We start from the raw sequence: 22,072 nt of genomic DNA, 5'->3' as shown, positions 1-22,072 counted from the left end.
TAATTCTGCACACCCTTGCATCTATAAGTGGTTCGTTATCGTCCTCTGAGTCACTCGATAACACCTCTGGGGATACAACAGTCTCTAATTAGCTTTCTTTTTCTAACTCCTCATCCTCTTCACTCTCAGACTTGGGTGCCAAGAATACTGGTCTAGGATATCAATATGCATCCATGATCAGCTGAGCAGGACATGGACCAGCCATAACACCTACTACCTAAGTCATGTTTTGGAGTCTAATCTTGTTAGCTTGTTTCTTTAAATTTAAAAGGCTTTCTGGTTTGACTGTCTGATTGTCTTGTGTTAATGTTATTTCAGATTCCTGGTGTTTGATAATACATAGCAGGATGTGGCTAATTGTGTCATTTCTTATCCATTTTCAGGATGTAAATTCTACAAGTTGGAATTGGAAATGAGGATGAATGTGAACTTTCCTGTGACTTGGCACCATGGTTTCACTGGCCAGCATTGCTGACTATTTTTCCACTTAGTTTATGAGGTATTTTAAGACTTTGATTTGCTGAAGGCAACTATAGAAAAAAACAACAACACAAGATATTAGAGTACAGTGGTACCTATAGATACAAGCTGCTCCACATGCGAGTATTCCAAGTTATGAGCCACGACGCGAGCGAAAATTCTGTTCGACACCCGAGCTCAAATTCGGGATACGAGCCAAGCTTCCACTAGGGGGTGCAAGAATCTCCTTGCTTCCAGTTATCTCGGCGCGAAAAACAAAATCTAAAGGCATTAGCTCGATATGCGAGTTGATCGACTTATGAGCTAGGGTCTGGAACGAATTAAACTCGTATGTCGAGGTACCACTGTATATGTAGTCCTCAATTTAGGAATAGAATTGGGACCTAAATTTCCATTAAGAATGATGTTTATTGAGTGAGTCATGCCCAATTTTACAACCTTCTTTTGCCACAGTTCTTAAATGAATCACTGCAGTTGATAAGTGAATAATGTGGACATTAAGCAAATCTGGCTTCCTCTATTAACTTTGCTTCTTAGGGTAACCTGGCCCAGGGCCAGGTTGTCTTCGACACCGTTTCTACCTCATAGTTCCCAGCGACCGGTAAGTTCCCACAGGGTTGGTCTTCTCCAGGTCCTGTCAGCTAATCAGTATCAGCTGGTAGGCCTGCAGCGAAGGGCCTTCTCTGTGGCTGTTCCGGCTCTCTGAAACCAACTCCCCCCTAAGGTCCAGACTGCCCCCACTCCACTGGCCTTCCAGAAAGCATTGACAACCTAGCTTTTCCTGTAGGCTTAGGGCCGTTGATTTTGCAATTGCGAGGTCCGGCCTGAATGATATGTATGTATGTGATTTTTTAAACTGTTTTTAAATCTTTTATGAAGTTTTTACCTGTATTTTATATATCTTGTTGTAAGCTGCTCAGAGTCCTTCGCGAGTTGGGTGGCTTAGAAATACAATAAATTAATTTAATTTAATTTAATTCAGTTCTCAGAAGCCAGCTGAGAAGGTCACAAACGTCGACCATGACCCTGGGATGCTGTAGTCATCAGAAATATTTACCAATTGTTAAGCCTCTGTATTTTGATCACATAATCGTGAAAATGTTGCAGTGCTCACAATTGTGGTTGAAAAACACTGGCTTAAGGAATGTAACTCTGTAAATATTTTAATAAATTCAAACGACAGACACAAGATTTAAGGGTGTTTTTTCCTTCATAATCCAAAAGGGGTTAAATGTTTTTGATCCCAGCCATTAGGGAAGTTAACTTCAAAACAGAGTCTGATAATCAGTTTGCTCCAGTTCAGGTGTAACAGGAAGCTAAGGTTCATTGAAGACTTCTTGATTTATTAGGACCGCTGAAGAAGGAAAGCTTAAGTTATAGCACAAGTCTTATATGTAGCTCACCTTATTAAGAATAAATGTTAAAATCTCATATGTTCCATGAACTGCAAGAGGTCAATTTCTACAGTCAAATCTCTAGGCAGATGATCTTGAAAAAAAAATAGTAACTACACAGCACCACCAAATTTTGCAAGTCAGGCTCAAGATTTTTGTGGTGTTTCATCATTCTGATAGGGAAAAATCTGTTACAGATCTAAGCTAGGATTGTTAGCTCAAATTACCAGCATTCTTCATTCAAAAGGCTAAAATTATTAGAATTTTTCATTAATAGAAATTATCCTATTCCCATCCTAAGCATTTATTCTACACTTCTTGGGATCAAAGTTGAAATAAACTTTTTTGAAATTATAGATTGCCATGTCGACAGGAAAGAGCTTAGAGCTCTGCTATTTTAGTTACACATGTTCCTGCATAACTAAGAGATATTTTAACTGTTGTAACTATTTTCTTGTTTAGTAATGCATTGAGGAAATATTGCCAATAAATTCAGATTGAAGCTTCGCATACCTATGCGAAAATGATGAAGTAATTAAGAGGCAAACTAGCTGGTAATAATTTCAAATGAAAATTATAATTCCATCTAGATACAGTCCTTTTGTGTTCAGAATTTTTATTCAGGATGCTGTAATATTTTGCATGTACAGTGATCCCCCGATCATTGCGAGGGTTCCGTTCCAGGACCCCCCGCAACGAGCGGGTTTTAGCGAAGTAGCGCTGCGGAAGTAAAAACACCATCTGCGCATGCGCAGATGGTGTTTTTACTTCCGCAGCGCTAGCGAGGAGCCGAAGATTGGGGGCTTGCCAGCACCCCCCGGACCCCCAACCCGGGTTTGGGGGGCTGCTAGGAAGCCGCCCATGCCGGCGGCGACGTTTTAAAACAGCCGCGCCGCTTTCCAATGAGTCCCGAAGACAAACGTCAAACTTCCGCGTTTGTCTTCGGGACTCATTGGAAAGCGGCGTGGCTGTTTTAAAACGTCGCCGCCAGCATGGGCGGCTTCCTAGCAGCCCCCAGACCCCCAACCCGGGTTTGGGGGGCTGCTAGGAAGCCCCCCATGCCGGCGGCGACGTTTTAAAACAGCCGCGCCGCTTTCCAATGAGTCCCGAAGACAAACGCGGAAGTTTGACGTTTGTCTTCGGGACTCATTGGAAAGCGGCGCGGCTGTTTTAAAACGTCGCCGCCGGCATGGGGGGCTTCCTAGCAGCCCCCCAAACCCGGGTTGGGGGTCTGGGGGCTGCTAGGAAGCCGCCCATGCTGGCGGCGACGTTTTAAAGCAGCCACGCCGCTTTCCAATGAGTCCCGAAGACAAACGCGGAAGTTTGACGTTTGTCTTCGGGACTCATTGGAAAGCGGCACGGCTGTTTTAAAACGTCGCCGCCGGCATGGGCGGCTTGCCAGCACCCCCCCCCAAACCCAGGTGGCTAGGCGAGCAGCGAGCGAACGGCGGGTGGCCGGGCGAAGGGCGGGCGAGCCGCGAAGGGCGGGCGAGCGGGTGCTGGGGAGGGCTTCTCGCCCTCCCGCCAGCAAGAGGGGGAGCGAACGGCGTGGGCGGGTGAAGGGCGGGCGAGCGGCAGCGAGGAGTTTGCGTGGGCGGTGGGGAAACTCCTCGCTGATGCCCGCCGCTCGCCCTCCCAAGAGGGGGAAGACCCAGGGAAGCCGCCCAGCAGCTGATCTGCCCGGCGCCATCTACGCATGCGTGCCCATAGGAAAAAAGGGCACGCATGTGCAGATGGTGTTTTGACTTCCGGGTTGAAAAATCGCAAATTAGCCTGTTCGCAATGGTCGGGAACGCAATAACCGGGGGATCACTGTACCTGTATATAATGGATGTATCTAATGTACTGAGGATAAAAGCATAAGATTGAAGAATTCAAGTAGCAATAGACAATGCTCACAAATTGGAAGTGAGTGAATGACTAAGCCACAAAATAATGACATATTTTTAAAATGTGCCACTGAAAAATTGTTTCTTTGATATATGATTTTAGAAAAAATAATGAAAGTAGCATAGATTAGAGAGATATCTAATGGGTCAATTCTTTGTTCAGCCAGAGTGAAGTGAAGAATATATCTTCTTTATATTTTTAATAATTTATATGCACACAGTTTACATACTGATTTTTCTAACCTACTAAAATCAATGACCAATTCTAGTGTCTGGATGTTAAAAGAACAAATTATTTTGATCAAATTGTTTCAAGTGAAGATGAATGTGTCAGAAAACAAGCATTGATTTATTTTATAAGAGAAAGATAATTAAATTATCTTGTTTAGAATCTATTTGCTTGTCATGAACTATGCAAACTAATTTTATGTTTTTATTTAAGTCAAGAAAGAATAATAGTACTAACATACCATTTCAGATTGTATTTTTTTTAAATGACTTTCAGCCTTTAAATAGATTTTTAAAATCTTACTTCCTCACATTTTTTAGGGATGGCAATCTTTAGTCACAGTACAAATTTAAATAAATCCCCTAAATAAATTTAAATTAAACTGCCAGAAAAATGTGGGAGCATTAGTCATGATGTCATACCCAGAAAAATGTGTCATTTTTTTTCAAAAATGGCAGCCAAATAATATAAATATATATCTAAAGGTAGAGTAATAAAATTTGTTATGAACTCTGTAATTCTTTAATTTGATTACTATGAATATTACATTCTAAAACTTTATTATGATGTATGCAGCATAAATATTTTATATTGGTTGGTTTTCTCAATATTTCTAAAAATATCTCTTCTGTAATCATCTTAATGATTTTAACAAGTTTAAATCAAAATGAAATATCAAATTATGACCCACTGGTTGTGAATTTTCAAGAAAAGATTGGACAACCCTTTGACCAAGATTGTACAAGGGCACCTGCCTTGCACAGGGTTTTGGACTAGAAAACCTCCTGACCCAATGAGTCGATGGTAATCTATTAAAGATGTTTGAAGTTGATTGTAAAATTGTAAGCTTTATGTGTGCAATTATTTTTAGGATTGCTGCATAAATTTCTTTTTTTTAAAAGTAACATTGTGAGTCAATTCATCCTGAAACTCTTTCTTAATGCTGCAAAATATATTCAAATAAGCCAAGTTTGTTCAGTGATTAAAGTGAGATTACCCGTCATCCAGATGAGGTATAATTTTAATTTCTTCTTATTAAAAGCAAATATAGCAAATACTCAAATTCTACTTGAATGACATATTTTGACTTAAAAGTAGTTATACATTATTATGTGTGGTGTATCAACCACAGTTCACATATTAAAAAAAGTATTTAAAATACAGATTAAATAAATTAAATGGTGTTTGGCAGTTTACAAAAATGTAAACATTAAAGCCACATGGTGAGCAAAATAAAAAAAGTCTTATAAAGGAATGTTTTTGCACTTTCTCCTAAACTGAAATGAGGAATGAACCAAGGGGGAAAAAGTCTTTTAAATCATAAGGGAACAGTAATACTTGAGTGTCAGTGCTAAAGATACATGGCAGGATCTGTAAAACTGCATAAAAATTGACGGCTTAGCAGTGGAAGTAAATTAATATACCATATTTTTTGGAGTATAAGATGCACCTTACTTTTGGAGGAGGAAAATAGAGGGGGGGAAATCTATCTATCAGGTATTCATCTAACTAATGTCCTTAGTCTGTTCAGCTTCAGCACATTATTTTATCATCTGGCTAGGGCTGAAAAACTCTTTTTCAGAGGGAGTAGGATAAAAACAAGCCTGCAAAGATTTAGGGCAGGAAAAACTGCTTGGGACGGAGTAGGAATAAAAATAAATGCTGCCAGACAGAAGATCATTAGTGCTGTGTTAGGGCTGAAAAAGCCTTTTTCAAAGGGAGTAGGAATGAAAACAAGCCTGCAAAGACTTGAGGCTGGAAAAAAACCTTCTTCAAAGGCAGTAGGAAGCAGTAGAGAAGATCATTACCACCTAGTTAGGGCTAGGGGGAAAAAAGCTTTGGAAAAAAAACTACATTTGGAGTATTTCTCAAATTTCCAGCCTCTTTTAGGAAGGAAAAAGGTGCGTATTATACTCTGAAAAATATAGTATATACATACAGATAAACATGCATTTATTTTATTTATTTATTACTTAGATTTGTATGCCGCCCCTCTCCGAAGACACACATAAACATATCCTTGTCATATTTATTTAATAACTTTATATGGCCATCCATTTTATATGCATGACTCTGGACAGTTAAAAGTTAAAACTGTAAAAACAAAGAAAATTAAAAACAATATTAATAACTTAATGATAAAATTAATAATATTAGTAACATAGCTGACAACATACAAGATATTCCACATTTAATACAAGCATAATACAACCATGACCAAGAACTAGGTTCATCCACCCCATATCTGGGCACAATATCTTTTTTTATACTGAATAATTATTTCCTTCCTTCCTTCCCTCCTTCCTCCTTCCTCCCTTACTTTTTATTACATAAGGCAGTAAATAAATAAAAGATATCCTATTAAAGATTTTCAAGTCAGTTCTATAATGAAAATTAAAGTACAAATTCATTTTCTGTTTCTCATAACATTTTTCCTCCTTGTTTTTCTTATGACTACAGACGTAAATGTGGGTTAACAATTTCTAAGGTGTCATATATAAATTACACTCAAAACTATACATAAACAAGTTTTCTTTGTCATATATCTGATAGTTCAATTAATTACGTGAAAATTAATTCAAAGTATGCATGCAACTTTTGAAGACTTCAAATTATTCATATTTTCAAAATATTTTCAGTATTTAAGATACATTGTTTATTCAGTTTCCTTAAACATAGTTGGAATATATACTGCTCAAAAAAACAAAGGGAACATTTAAACAACACAATAAAGTAACAATCAAACTTCTGTGAAATCAAACTGTCCACTTAGGAAGCAACACTGATTGACAATCAATTTCACATGAGAATATTCTCAATGTTTCTCAATGAGAATATTTCATTCATTCAGATCTAGGATGTGTTCTTTGAGTGTCCCCTTTATTTTTTTTTGAGCAGTGTAGTTGAATATCCATGCCAAGTTATACATATTTCTGCAGGTCTGACATTTGGGAGAAGAAGGGAATTTCCAATAGACCTTTTATTGACCTTATGATTCATTTATGCCAGAAGACATTTTTCACAGGACCTCTAATTCAATTATACCAGGTGAATTCCTGTAATCCTGTACAGTTACCTGCTAGGTCAGAACAGGAGTGTGCTATTTGAATCACAGTTTTTCAGTTCATATGCTTTTCTACATTGTAATAATTACCTTGTGTTCCATTTCTGCTGCACCACTGTTAACCTTTCAACTAATATGTCGGGTGTAGGAAAAGGGACATTTTAGAAGACAGAGAAGTTTAAAATTATGACCTCTTTGTTCTTCCTCAGCAGACATATTATTCACAGATAACTTTAGGATGATGCTGTTAGTACAGCAGATGGACTGTATGATAATTCATGCTACTGGCTCTTATAGTTCTTGGGAATTAGATAATAGGATTGTTCTCACTTTAAAACTAAAGGTTTTTCATCTGCTTTAGCTAAAGCTAAAAAGAATTACAGTACTGTAGTATCAGATTCTGAAATGTGACAAACAATTCATCTACTTAATTAGTTGTTTTGGTACCACAGAAGATTGGGTAGGGGTAGTGGGTATTTTTTTCTTTCCACATACAGTATAATATATACCCTTGTAGTAAAAGTTATTTAGCTAGCTAAGACAACTTATATATATTTCCATTTAGAAAAGGTTATTTAGCAAGTTTATCTTATATTGTAAATTATTCTATTAGCCTTTTATCTGTATTCCTACTTGTAACAATTAAAGCAGACAACATGAACTCCCTAATTTAATACCTCTTGAGCAGAGGAGAGCAAGGACTGTACACTAGAAATTGTGTTACCGAAGGGTGATCCCAGGTTAGTGGGCCTTCTCCGGGTCCCGTCGACTAAACAATGTCGTCTGGCAGGACCCAGGGGAAGAGCCTTCTCTAGGGCGGCCCCGACCCTCTGGAATCAGCTCCCCCTGGAAATTAGGATTGCTCCCACCCTCCTTGCCTTTCATAAACTCCTTAAGACCCACCTCTGCCGTCAGGCATGGGGGAATTGAGACATCTTCCCCAGGCCTATATAGTTGATGTATGATATGTTGTGCGTATGTTTTTAAATTATGGGTTTTTAAGGTTTTTTTAAATATTAGATTTGTATTTTATATTGTTCTCTGCCATTGCTGTGAGCCGCCCCGAGTCTACGGAGAGGGGCGGCATACTAATTTAATTAATAATAATAATAATAATAATAATAATAATAATAATAATAATAATTTTTAAAAAAACAAAATCAGTGATAGGGTGTGATACTAAGCCATCTCCATGTCTGCCTGCTGAGGGGAACTGAACATCATTGGGATGCAAACACAGAGCTCAAATATTGAAGATTTGAGCTCCATTCCTGCACCCTGCTGCAGGCATTGCCTTGTGCTCAGTGGAGGGGAGCTGAAATCCTGAGATAAGCAGCTCTCTCATCCACCCTCCAGAGGCAGGAAGAAGCTGAAATCCTATCAGAGAGCAGTGTTCTCATATATCCAAGATACCCTGTGCTTTTTACTTGGTATCTTCCTACTCAACAACCTGTAAGATTGCTCAACAACCGCAACCAAGTGCGCCAACATTATGTTTGTTTGTTAGATTTTTATGCTGCCTTTGCTACTTTACAAGTAACTCAAGGTAGTGAAACATACATACAGTATTATTCTTTCCTCCTCCTATTAGTTTCCCCACAATAATAACCCTGTTAGATGGGTTGGGGTAAGTCATTCAGTGAGCTTTCCTATCTAAAGCAGGTCTAGAATCTACAGTCTCCTGGTTTCAAGGCCAGCACCTTAACCGCCTACTGACCTTTGCTGTCTCCTGCTTTTAACAAGGCGTGTCTGGCCTAGCTGTCAGGCCAGTTGAGGCTGGGCTTCATGCTGCACTGAAAGCAGCCCGCTGAGACTCATCACAGCCTAGCCCAGCCACATGGTGCAAAGCTACAGCCCCCTCAGTCCAAACCCAGCCACATTCTCATGAGGAAACTCATGCTTGGGTGAAAATGTCATGTGGTTAGCAGCTATCTCATGTCTTCTCAATAGCAGAAGCAAGGAAAGATCAAAAGTCAGTTGAGGCAGCAGAGCACAGGGGCCAGAATGCATAGTTTTGTTTGTTTGTTTGTTTGTTTGTTGATTGATTTGATTTGATTTGATTTGATTTGGACTCGGGGCGGCTAACAACAGTGATAAAACAACACGTGACAATCCAATAGTAAAACAATTAAAAACCCTTATTATAAAACCAAACATACATACAAAACATACCATGCATATTGTAGAAGCCTAGGGGGAAAGGATCTCAATTCCCCCATGCCTGATGGCAGAGGTGGGTTTTAAGGAGCTTATGAAAGGCAAGGAGGGTGGGGGCTATTCTAATCTCTGGGGGGAGTTTGTTCCAGAGGGCCGAGGCCGCCACAGAGAAGGCTCTTCCCCTGGGTCCCGCCAAACGACATTGTTTAGTTGACAGGACCCGGAGAAGGCCCACTCTGTGGGATCTAACTGGTCGCTGGGATTCATGCGGCAAAAGGCAGTCCCAGAGATAATCTGGCCCGGTGCCATGAAGGGCTTTATAGGTCATAACCAACACTGAATTGTGACCGGAAACTGATCGGCAACCAATGCAGACTGCGGAGTGTTGGTGAGACATGGGATATTTGGGGAAGCCCATGATTGCTCTCGCAGCTGCATTCTGCACAATCTGAAGTTTCCGAACACTTTTCAAAGGTAGCCCCATGTAGAGAGCATTACAGTAGTGGAGCCTCGAGGTGATGAGGGCATGAGTGACTGTGAGCAGATGGTGGGGACATAGGTAGATGGGAAGAGTCACAGCCCCCTGCATCCTAAATGTAAACAGTCTGCCAAATGCCTGAACTTTAATCAATGTGACAACGAGGGTGCTGCAATGGCCATAATCTTGAGCACTCATGATAAGTGCCTTCGTTCAACCCTACCAACTGTATAGTTGTTGAATTCATAGTCATAAATCTAGGAGTACTTGTCCTGTAACATTATTCTTTATCTCTTACATTTTCTAAGATTGTATTTGCAGACAAAATATTTGTCAGATTGAGCATGAGCACAACTATCTTTACATGGCATGGGCTGATGAATTCTAATCCTCCTATCTCGGATAGGCTTTGTACAATTTAGGGATTAAAAGGGATTAAGGAAGGGAGGGAAAGAATAAGATGGTTACTACTTGATAGGGAAAAAAAGGTGGAAATCATAATTCTGTTCCTTCTGCTTGTCGGTTGGTCTTTTTCCTTTTTCCTTTTATCTCTTCTGTTTTTCTTATTTTTCCTTCACTTTTTATACTTTTATTATATTCAAACATTTTAATAATTTTTTTTTTAAAAAATAAGCTGCTTTAGTGGGGAAATTAAATCAGTTTAAATGGTTAAAATCACTATAATAATACCTCTTTTTTATAGTGATGCACCAAATAGAAAAAGATCAGTAAGTTATATGATTTTTTTAAAATTCCCTATTCCCTATTATTTGGAAATCAGCCAGATAGCTTAGTCGATCCATTAAAATAATGAAAAACTCTTGACCAATTTGAGAAGCCAAGGTGACATGAGTTGCTCTCTTTGTCTCTTCACTGATTGAGATATATGGGGTTTTTTGTCTATAAAAACTCAGCAGTTTCTTGTGACTCAAAGAATATTTTGGGTCCATAGGAAATTATTGACAGGTAAAGATAAATATTCTCTGAATGATGTGCTTTATTTTGTTGCTGATAATATTTTCTTCTATGAAATTCTGTATTTTTTCATTGTATCTTTGGAAACAAATATTGAATTTGTGAGGTTCTGTGTTTCCTTTTCCTACTGTTTTCTCCATTTTGCTACCAGTGTAATATTCTTAAACTGCTCCAAGTAGCAGTCATTTGAAACTTAACTGCCTGGCTTTTCTCACTGTTCAATTTTTATTTGAGTTCATCAAAATAGGAGGTTTATAACTTATGTGATTTATTTTTTTTTGCACTAGTATTCTATTAACCATGTTTTAGAATAGAATAACAGAGTTGAAAGGCACCCTGGAGATCTTGCTATTGATGATCTAGCATTTTGTGTTCTCGTGGTCAACCGTGGTCATTCAATAAATGAATCATATCTTAAAGTGATATCAGAATACAGCCAGCATTTATAATTGACATATTTCTTGCCATTTCTGTTACGTGTAAACAATATTACCGAGGTTAAATACTATATTGTATATGCTTGTCTAGGTACAGTATATGCATGGAGGCTTCCTATTCCATCCTGAAACCTTCCCAATGATTGGAGGATCTAGGCTGGGCAAGTCCCTGGCAGGACATTGAACCACATTTAGACAGGTTGATGTTAATATTGGTATATTGATGGCCATCATTCCAGGACACAGCCTTGTTCAATGTAGCTACATCACTAGCAATTGTACACTGGGCTACAGAGCATGTATAACTCCAGGTTCTGAAGACAAGCTATAATTCATTTCTGTAATTACTTTACTCAGCTAATACTACTATTGTAAAACATATTTTCTACTTAACCTGTTTAGACTTCAAAATAAATTTGCTTTTGAAATGTCTGATTATAATAATTCAAAATCCTTGCTAACCCGGAAACAAACTTCTAATTGAAAGGTGGTGATGGAAGAGAATCCATCTGTCTTTTAACAGTGCCTAAACCTGAACTCTGATTTTCCTAGTTTCATAAGGCTTTGTTTCTTTTTTTAAAAGGAACTCTAAGCAATAACAATGAATGAAAGAAATTGCTTGAAAGAAGTAGAGATGCTTCTTCCATTCATTTTTAAATTTTTATTTATATATTTTGTCAAGCACATATTAATATAGGTATAATTTGAATACATGAAATGAATACATATAAAAGAGAACATTAGGACAGGGATGGTAGGCACAACCCATTCAGTTCTCCTGTAATAAATAGAAGGAGATCTAGTTTAGAAACCTTCAAGTACCTTTTGTTACAAATAATAAATTTAGCAGAGGGGAAACATTCAGCTATTTGTAAATGATCAAAGGAAAAAATAAAATTTAGCACATGTTTCAACAGAGAATGTTTTTGTAAATAGCAACCTGTATGATCAGTTCTGGACATGTATAGTCCACAAGTCTTAAAGAGACAACTGCCTTACAATATTAAAAATCGAAGAAATAAAATATTCCACCCCCATTTTATTACATACAAATTTTATTGAATAAAATTAAATTTTATTAGAAAATGCTGTCTATATCACAAATTATGTGAACTGTTAGTACAGAAAAGTAGTCTATCTTACAATAAGAGGAGCATGGTTTTAGTATAGGTTGTTCAGAATCATCACATTTAGAGTTCTTATTTTTCTGAAAAATAGATTGCTTCTTTGCTATCTTGTGAATATTTCAAGAGTTTCATTAATACTATATTTTTTTCCAGGTCTTATTTCTTTTCATAAAACCCTTAAGGCACAGAGGAATTGTCACAAACATTGCCATGAAACCCAATCTGAAACAATGGAAACAAGTAATGTTGTTTGGAATATTTGCCTGGGGCCTCCTGTTCCTATTTATCTTCATATATTTCACAGATAGCAACACCACAGACGCAGTTCCTAGTTCCTTCTCGTATGTTGAGACTAAAAGACTCTTGCCTATTCAAGGCAAACATAGGATTATCATGGGAGCAATTCATGACCCACCCTTCTCCGAAACAGTCAATGAGATGCTCTTCAACAAAGATGTTTTAGATTCATTCAAGTCAGATTCTGGGAATATTAAAAAATGGACTGGCTTAGATAATAGTTTTGAAAGTGAAGAATTTTTTCCTTCTCAGTTAAGAAAATCCAAAAGCAATTTTCATCAGAGGAACAGTGATTATTTATTTGCTGCTGGTCAGTCTCAGTTATCAAATAATGTTCAGCGAATAGTGAAATTAAACTCTGCACAGGGGGAGGCTCAGAAGAGGAATATTTTACAGAATACTTGGTTTCCTCAAAAGAAGATTAAGAAAAGACACATAAATCACAGAAGAAGAGAACTGGTTGAAGAGTCCCATGAATGGAATGAGATTTATTCCACAATGTCAAAATCGTTCCTGTTCAAGCTTTGGAGGGGGGACGTCTCCTCCAAGATGCTGAATCCTCGCCTTCAGAAAGCAATGAAAGATTACTTGAATGCCAACAAACATGGGGTGAAGTTCAGAGGGAAGCAAAACTCCCAACTGACTTCAGAACAGCTCTTCTGTGAGCTCAAGGCACGTGTAAACATCAGAACCATTGATGGCGAGGAAGCTCCCTTTTCAGTCCTTGGTTGGAAAAAATATGTCCCTCAAACTTCACTGAATAAATTATATCCTCATGGATTTGGAAGCTGTGCTGTTGTTATGTCTGCTGGTGCCATACTGAACTCTTCTCTGGGGCATGAAATAGGTGGGTAAAGATGTTTAGCTTATTTGAACTCTGGTATGTAGCTGGATTCCAGATAACTACATGTTGGCTATTTCTGTACTCTTTGGCCTTTGTGAGATAAGGTGGGTTAGACCAAAGCTACGCAAAGTTGGCTGTTCCATGACATGTGGACTTCAACTCTCAGAATTTCTTAGCTAGCATGATTGGCTCAGGAATTCTGGGAGTTGAAGTGCACAAGTCATAGAAGAGCCAACTTTGTCTAACAAGCGTTGGGTTGGACCAGAGGTCCTCAAACATGGCCCCTTGAAGACTTGTGGACTTCAACTCCCAGAATTCACCAGCCAGCTATGCTGGCTGGAGAATTCTGGGAGTTGAAGTCCACAAGTCTTCAAGGGGCCAAGTTTGAGGACCCCTGGGTTAGACCAACATTTGTTAAAAGGCATCCTATTTTGTATAGAGGCAACCATACTTCCTCTGAATCAAGTGGTAATATGCATTGTGAAAACAACGAATTTATAAGTATTATGAAAAGGATTTTTTTTCTTCTAATACTTAGTTTCTCCCTTTTATATGATCTTTTCTATCATCTCCTCTCCCCCCGCCCCCACCCACCCTCCACAAAAACTTTTCTGAACCAATGTATTTGGAGGTCTGTAGAGCTTCTCAGTCATCCTGGTGATGGTTATCTCAAAGGTACTTTTCAAAATGCAACTGGTCTCGGGTTTTTCCTTGAAGACATTTTGCTTCTCGTCAAGAAGCTTCTTCAGTTCTGAACTGAAGAACCTTCTTGAATGAGAAGTGAAACATCTTTAAGGAAAAAAACAAAAACCAAAGCCCAAGTTGCATTTTATATATGATATTTCCAAGCTGAGTTTCAAAATATATAGCAAGCAGCACTGCGATGCCAATTAGGTTAAAGTTCCATTACTATATGGAAGCAGAAAAGTTTAAACAATGAATTAACTATAGTAACAGATTTTATGTAAAGGCTAAACCATACATTTGACCTTGTTTCCCACCAGATGTTGAACGGCAACTATCAGCATTCTTTACCATTGGTTGAATGGGGCTGCCAGATATTAAAGACCAGCAACATCTGGAGACCCCAGACAGTACTGTGCCCAGGCAGTGGTGTTCCTAGACAAGTGAATCATTTGAAAGTATGGAAGGACATTAAAGTTAAATAGCTTTTAACCCTCTATATGAAATTACAATAAAAGTATCAGTAAATATAATATATTCGTTGTAATTAGTGTTAATACAATAATTTGTTAGCTATTTTATTATCATTAATTGTCAGTACATGAATTTGAGTCATGAACAAAATAGTCATTTCTTTGCATATAATGCTTTAAAAGAAACTTATAAAAGTTCTCTTTTAAATTGTAGTGTAATGTAAATCTCAGTCCTTTCCTTTTCCCATTTATTCATTGGTATAATATAACCAAAGGTTTTAGCCATTTTCTTATACGTCTTCTTTTTTTGTCTCAAAACTAAATAAAAACATACGTTTTAGCAATTACATGTTCATCATTGTCGCATAATTCAGTTTCAAATTCTGCTTCATATTCTTCAATTCCAAATGTCCTGTTATCTTCTTTAAATCTTTCTGTCAACTATGCAAATGAGAACCATTGAAAAGTTTCTCAACCAGTTGGTCTTTTGACTTCACCTTATAGTCTCCATGTTCTTGTTTTAACAATTCACAATATAATATATTCCAAAAGATGATTCAACATGTTTTGCTTGATTAATGTATTAGTCAGAGAATAATGCTTTCAAAGATTATTAAAGGAAATTTGGCGTTTTTTCCTCTCAGCATTTTTACTTCTTACAAATAGCAATGTTATGAATAAATTAAAATCTTTATAGTTTGGTATCCTATTTAAAGAATGCCCCCCCCAGACCTCTCTCTGGAAAAGGCCATAGATAATGGCATTCTCTCTTTTCTGCTGTTGATAAGTCACTGGACAGCCTGATAGCTCTCCAGATCAATAGGCACCATTTGACTTGTTGCTAATAATTGTAAATTTTAAAGTAATCCAAGGCGATGAAGATTATAGTATTATAAAAATATGTAGTATTTGTATTAATTTTTAAGTCCCAATGGACATAAATTTGAACTGTTTGCTTTAGTGAAATTAGATTTCCACATAATTGAATTTTCCAGTGCAAAGAAAAAAAATCTAGCGTGAGCCAACAGTTTCTGGGACTTAATTCTTAAGTCCCAGAAACTCTATTTTTATCTGTAGGATTATCAGTCATCCAAGTCGTAGTTGTTTCAAAGGTGCATTTTTTCTTCAAAGGGCAGCTGAACTGTTTTTTTTCCTTGAGGAGGAAATGTTTTGCTTCTCATCCAATAAGCTCCATCCCTGCTATCAGAATTGATTAAGCTTCTTGGAAAAGAAGATTTTTTTTTCTTCTTCCTCCGAAAAACCCCCCAAACAGTTCAGTTCCCTTTTGAAAGGAAAAAAAAATCCTTTGGGACACTTTATTTTGGTTCCCCCAATAAATAATCCAAGTAATAGAATCCTGTAAAAGGCAGGATCGCTTGCTTCTCCCTTTTCTCTAATTTTCCTCTCCCCCACGGTTTTTTTAACTATAATTTAATAATCTTTGCACCATATTGCACAGTAACAGAAACATAGAAGATTGACGGCAGAAAAACACCTCATGGTCCCTCTAGTCTGCCCTTATACTATTTCCTGTATTTTATCTTAGGATGGATATATATTTATCCCAGGCATGTTTAAATTCAGTTACTGTGGATTTACCAACCACGTCTGCTGGAAGTTTGTTCCAAGCATCTACCACTCTTTCAGTAAAATAATATTTTCTCCACTTGCACTGCTACGGAGAGTCCAATCATGGGTTATTCTTCAGCCTTGCTGGAAGGGACTGAGTTAAAAATTAGCATAAATAACTGGTCCACCCCCTTTGTTACCCTTCCTGTGTCAGTCTAAAAAACTCAGTCATAGTGAAGGGACATATGAGTCTCCTATGACTCTTGTAGTCTAGTTGCTAGATGTTAGAATTTTAAATGTTAAAATAATTAATAAATAATGTATTAAATATTTAAAATTATTTGATCTAATGAATTTTTCCTTTCTCTTCTCTCTTTCAGATCTCGAGAGGTGATTTTCTCGGCGGGATGGGCCCCTGCTCTGCGGAGTAAGCCTGCATCATTGTCACCCAGGTCGGAGCCTCTTCCCTGCGAGGGTACTGCTCCTAGGACCGGGAGTCGCCATGGAAGGGGGTCCCCGGCCTGCGTGGCCATACCCCATTGAAGCGACTTGATGCCCAGCGGTTAGAAAGGACGGAAGGAAACCGGCAAGCCGAAATTTGAATTTCCCGCCGAACTCACCGTTCCGAAAGCGACGGAGATCGCGATGAGAAGCCGGCTCTGCAAATGGCAATTTGGCGGGCGCGAAGATGGCGAGCTACATAGGAGGCCGCCATATTGGGTGACTTCCGCCCGCCATTTTAAAGTCGGCAATGACGCCGCTATTTTTCCCCAGAGTGGGAAATCGCCCGGACATCCTGCCACAAGCAGGAAGGGGCAAAGCAAGTCTGGCGGCGGCCATTTTATTGCCAGATTATTGCTGATTCTCCTCACCGCAGTCAAATCCGGTGCCGCAGGGTCAGTAAACGACCTAAATTCCCAAGAATGTCGGATCTCCCTCAACAAGGGACAGCGGACCCTCCTGCCACTAAACCCAAGGAGAAGTCTCACTCCTCAAAGGCAAAATCGAAGAGTTCACAATCCTCTTCTGCACTGAAGGAGGCTGAGAGGCGCATAAAGGCACTTGAGGAGCAACTGGAGGCACAAAGGCAGGCCCCTGGTCCTCAGCCAAATCAAGGTCAGACTATGGGAAATATGGCCAGTACTACCCCCACGAGACTCCCAGAAGGTACCGGTTTAGCCACAGACAATGACTGGTCACCAGATAGATTGGGGGGGGGCTTCCCACATACCAGACCTACCAGGCCCTGAACTCCACAGGCCTTCTTCCTCCTCATGGCACATGGCTTCACAACCACAGCCAACAGCCACGTTTACCCCTACTGCAGCGGGGCTCCGCTCCTCCCCAGAGACCTGGCAACGCTTGCCACCTGCCTTGCAGGATATGATTGCCTCCGCTTACTCCCATGGCATTGTAGCCGGGGCCCAACAATATTCTAATATAGCCCCACCTACACCTTCGCCACGTCCTCCTCCTCCACAGAGGAATATATGGGCAGCTCCAGTCCCCTCCTCTCCTGAGCATGACTCCTTCCAGGAGGACTTTAGAGGCCAAGGCTCAGATCCAGATGATAGCCTGACTGAGGATGAGGGAGCACCACCAGAACCTCCCACCTACGCTGGACTTTTCAGACCCTCCATATTTCGTGTCTTACTTAACAAGGTGAAATTGGTAGTGACACCGGGCACAGAAAAACCTACAGAACCAGCAGCTGCCCCTCAACCCGCCAACAGGGTGCTCTCAGAGCCCCAAAAGGAGGCAGATCTTATCCCTGCTCCACAGCTCTTCTTAGACAATGTTAAGCGACCATGGCAATACCCAGCGGGAGCACTGGGTCCAACGGCCTCGGAGCGTAAATTCTACGCCTTCGAACCAGAGCTGGAGAACCTTCTCGAATTTCCTTCTATAGATGCTCCAATTGCAGCTCTGGTGTCCAATGCGCTTGTTCCATCCGAGCTAGGAGATGGCCTGAAACCAGAGGAGCGCAGGGCAGAGAACCTGAACAAAAAAGCTCACCAGATGACGGCCTGGGCCCTTAAAGCAGCTTCAGCAGCAGCATTTTTTAACAGGGCCTCAGTCCTGTGGCTCCAAGAAATGATTACGAAACTGGGACCAGAGGATGCTCGCTTGAGGCAAGATTTAAACAAATTATTGGCGGCAGCGGAATTCTCAGCGGACGCCACTCTTTCCGCCTCACGCTTTTCCTCAAGGGCCCTAGCAGCAAATCAATCATCGCACCGTCTGCTTTGGCTCCGCATGTGGCAGGCAGACGCCAAGTCCAAATGGCGCCTGGCCTCAGCCCCCTTCGACGGGGCAAAACTGTTTGGAGAGTTTCTTGACAAAGTCCTCATAGAGGATAAAGATAAGAAGAAGGTTCTGCCACGAACCTACAGGAGGCAGGACAGACGCAACACCCCTTACTACAAGCGTCAACCCTTTCGGACCGACGCTTCCTCCACCAATCCCCAGGGAGGAAGGTCGTACACCCAGGGTTCCTACTCACAACCCTCTTTCAGATCAGACAGGGGCAACTTTGGAGATAGGAATAGACAATTCCAACAGTCAAGGAAAGCCTTCAGAGGCTCCAACAGGGGCGGCTTTCGTAGAAACAAATGACTCCACAACTCCCTTTCCAATAGGAGGACGGTTGCAACACTTCACCGCCTCCTGGGAGTCTATCTCCTCAGACACCTGGGCTCTCAGTACAATAGCACAAGGCCTGACCATAGAATTCATTCAAAGGCCCCCGAGCAGGTTTCTACAGTGTCCAGTCACTTTCAACAGTCACAAACGCAACCTCCTCCTCCAAGAAGTTCACCACCTCTTGGAAATCGGCGCCATAGAGAGGGTCCCTACACATCAGGAGGGACAGGGGTACTACTCTATAGTATTCGTAGTACCCAAGGCCTCGGGAGGCTGTCGCCTCATTCTCAACCTCAAACAACTAAACACGTACGTAAAATACCGCAGGTTCAAAATGCACTCCTTGAGGACAATTCTGACAGCAATACGTCATGGAGACTGGCTGACATCAATAGATCTCAAGGAGGCATACCTGCATGTCCCAGTTCATCCCAAATACAGAATACACCTGCGCTTTTGTTTCGAGAACCAACATCTACAATACAGAGCCATGCCATTCGGACTATCGTCCGCCCCTCGGACTTTCACAAAAATCATGGACATTCTCATAGCAGATCTACGAACCCATCCACTACGCCTCATGGCGTATTTGGACGACGTCATCATACTCTCAAGCAGCCCATCGCGGGCTCAACAGGACTTATCAGAAGCCATGCAGACATTGGAGTCTCTCGGCTTCTCAATCAACTACCAAAAAAGCCACCTGACTCCAACCAGGTTCCTATCACACCTGGGCACCAACATAGACACCTTGTCTGGCAAGGTGTTCCTCTCACTCGATCGCCAGAGCAAAATCCGGACCGTGATATCAGAGCTACAACACGCCCGAACAGTACCACTGGCCTTTCTATTCCAGATACTGGGAATGCTCATATCTTGTATAGACATTGTACCCTGGGCCAGGCTCCATGCCAGACCCCTAGAGTGGCTCCTTATTCCCTTCCAAAAGAACCGGACCAGTCATTCTTCAAGACAGATACCAATTCCTCCGGACGTCCGTCACTCCCTGCCATGGTGGAGGTCCCCAGCTCTCCTGCAAGGGTCCTCCTTCCTAGCTCACCAGGAGGTAATCATCACGACGGACGCGAGCCTTTGGGGCTGGGGCGCTCACTCCGAAGTGGGAGTAGCCCAGGGACAATGGAGTCCCGAGGAGCTCAGGTGCCCCAACATCAACTACCTGGAACTCAGGGCGGTGCATCTGACACTCAGGCACTTCGCAAGACAACTGGAGAATCAGCATGTGCTAATCCGCACAGACAATGTGGCAACAAGAGCCCACATCAACCACCAAGGGGGCACAAGATCAGGCCGCCTCATGTCAGAGTCTCAGGCTCTATTCAAATGGGTGGAATGACATCTGTCATCCCTGAGAGCAGAGCACATATCAGGCATCTCAAATATCCAGGCGGACTGGCTCAGCCGGACAGCCATCGACCCGGCGGAATGGAGCCTGGAGACAAAACTATTCAGGGAGATCACCCGCAGATTCGGGACTCCGGAGGTAGACCTTTTCGCTACCCATCTGAACAACCAGTTACCCAGGTTCTTCTCCCGCTTCCCAACACCAGGAGCGGAACGAATCAACGCCCTGACCTGTCCCTGGCCGGAGGGCTTACTCTACGCCTTCCCTCCAGTGTGCTTGATCCCACGAGTGATACACAAATTACTACAAGAACAATCAGAAATACTCCTAGTAGCCCCCCATTGGCCCAGACGACCGTGGTTTGCGGACTTGATAGATCTGTCCATTTCTTCACCTTGGCGAATACCACATCGAAAAGTAGTTCTGATACAGGGAGCAGTGCACCACCAGGATCCACAATGGTGGAATCTTGCCCTGTGGCACTTGAGGGGGAGAGACTAAGGAAGGAACGGGTACCTGAAAAGGTAATCAATACCATCCAGGCGTCTCGCCGCCCATCCACGACCAGGATATACCAGGCGACCTGGAAAGCTTACTGCACCTTCTGCAGAATTCGCAACCAGGACCCACAGTCCCCCTCAGTAATCCAGATTTTGGAATTCTTACAGGCGGGCCTGGACAAGGGGCTGACGCCAAACACACTTCGCAGACAGGTGGCTGCCATTGCCACCATCCTTAAAATGGACTTTTCCCGACCTATTTCACAACATCCATGGATTCGGGATTTCGTTAAAGGAGCAGCGAACATCAGCCCTCCTCCAATACACCGTTTCCCTACATGGGACTTGCCATTAGTGCTACACGCCTTAACAGAACTCCATTTGAACCTCTGCGCGAGATACCACTTTGCCTGCTATCACTCAAGACCGCCTTTCTAACAGCTATCACATCAGCCAGGCGAGTCTCCGAATTGGCTGCCCTCTCAGTCAGACCGGACTTATGCATCTTCCACACAAACAGGGTGGTTTTGCGGTTAGACCCCACTTTCCTCCCTAAAATAAACACAGCGTTCCATAGATCTCAGGACATTATCCTACCTGACTTCTGCACCCATGGATCACATCCACTAGAATTGAGATGGCACAAGCTTGATGTGCGACATGCCATCAAAATTTACATAAGACGCACAAGTACCTTCCGAAAAACGGAATCCCTCTTTGTATCCTACTTTCCAGCTTCCATGGGATCTAAGGTATCGTCAAAGACCATTAGTTGTTGGATCCGTTCCTGTATCTGCACGGCATATAAAGCAGGCGCTACCCCTATACCAAAGGGCATTACAGCACACTCAACAAGGAGTGCGGCCACGTCAGCGGCTTGGGCAACCCAAGCCCCGATTGATGACATCTGCCGGGCAGCAACCTGGGCTGCCCCCACTACATTTATAAAACACTACCGTTTGGACTCTTATGCTTCTACGGAAGCAGCTTTTGGACGCAGAGTGCTGCAAAGAGTATGCCAAGATTCTGCGCCCCTGGTCCAGCCTTCTCCCTCCCTAATTGGTTGACCTTGGGTATATCCCATGATTGGACTCTCCGTAGCAATGCAAGTGGAGAAGAACCGTTGCACTTACCTGAACGGTCTTCTCGCTACACTGCAAGGAGAGTCCAAACCCACCCGGCATTTAGTCCCAGGGTCACAGTTTCCTTGATAAGTGTTGGTCTTTCTTCTGTTCAATTGGTTAATAAAAGTTACTGGTTTACTGTCACTATGACTTCGTTTTATTATAAGACTGACACAGGAAGGGTAACAAAGGGCATGGACCAGTTATTTATGCTAATTTTTAACTCAGTCCCTTCCAGCAAGGCTGAAGAATAACCCATGATTGGACTCTCCTTGCAGTGCAGCGAGAAGACCGTTCAGGTAAGTGCAACGGTTCTTCTCACGTTGCTTCTGATCTTTCCCCCAA

The 22,072-nt window shown here is 41.4% G+C and overlaps 1 protein-coding gene across 2 annotated transcripts in view; it reads left to right on the top strand.

The window, feature by feature from the left end:
* The first annotated feature begins 423 nt into the window (after nucleotides 1-423).
* ST6GAL2 (ST6 beta-galactoside alpha-2,6-sialyltransferase 2) overlaps nucleotides 424-22,072 on the top strand; it is a 43,104-nt gene continuing 21,455 nt past the window's right edge. Inside the window, exons 1-2 of one of the 2 annotated variants that reach the window (XM_070751843.1) lie at nucleotides 424-499; nucleotides 12,384-13,374. In XM_070751843.1, coding sequence (XP_070607944.1) covers nucleotides 12,441-13,374 — 934 coding nt within the window. In that variant the 5' untranslated portion in view covers nucleotides 424-499; nucleotides 12,384-12,440. Of the gene's footprint in view, nucleotides 500-12,383; nucleotides 13,375-14,457; nucleotides 14,514-22,072 lie in introns of those variants that run through there. The other variant, XM_070751844.1, reaches the window with a different exon arrangement.

The sequence above is a fragment of the Erythrolamprus reginae genome, chromosome 4 (assembly GCF_031021105.1).
Source record: "Erythrolamprus reginae isolate rEryReg1 chromosome 4, rEryReg1.hap1, whole genome shotgun sequence".
Lineage (NCBI taxonomy): Eukaryota > Metazoa > Chordata > Lepidosauria > Squamata > Dipsadidae > Erythrolamprus > Erythrolamprus reginae.
The sequence above is the reverse complement of the archived record's forward strand: the minus strand, read 5'-3'. Positions and strand labels throughout refer to the sequence as shown.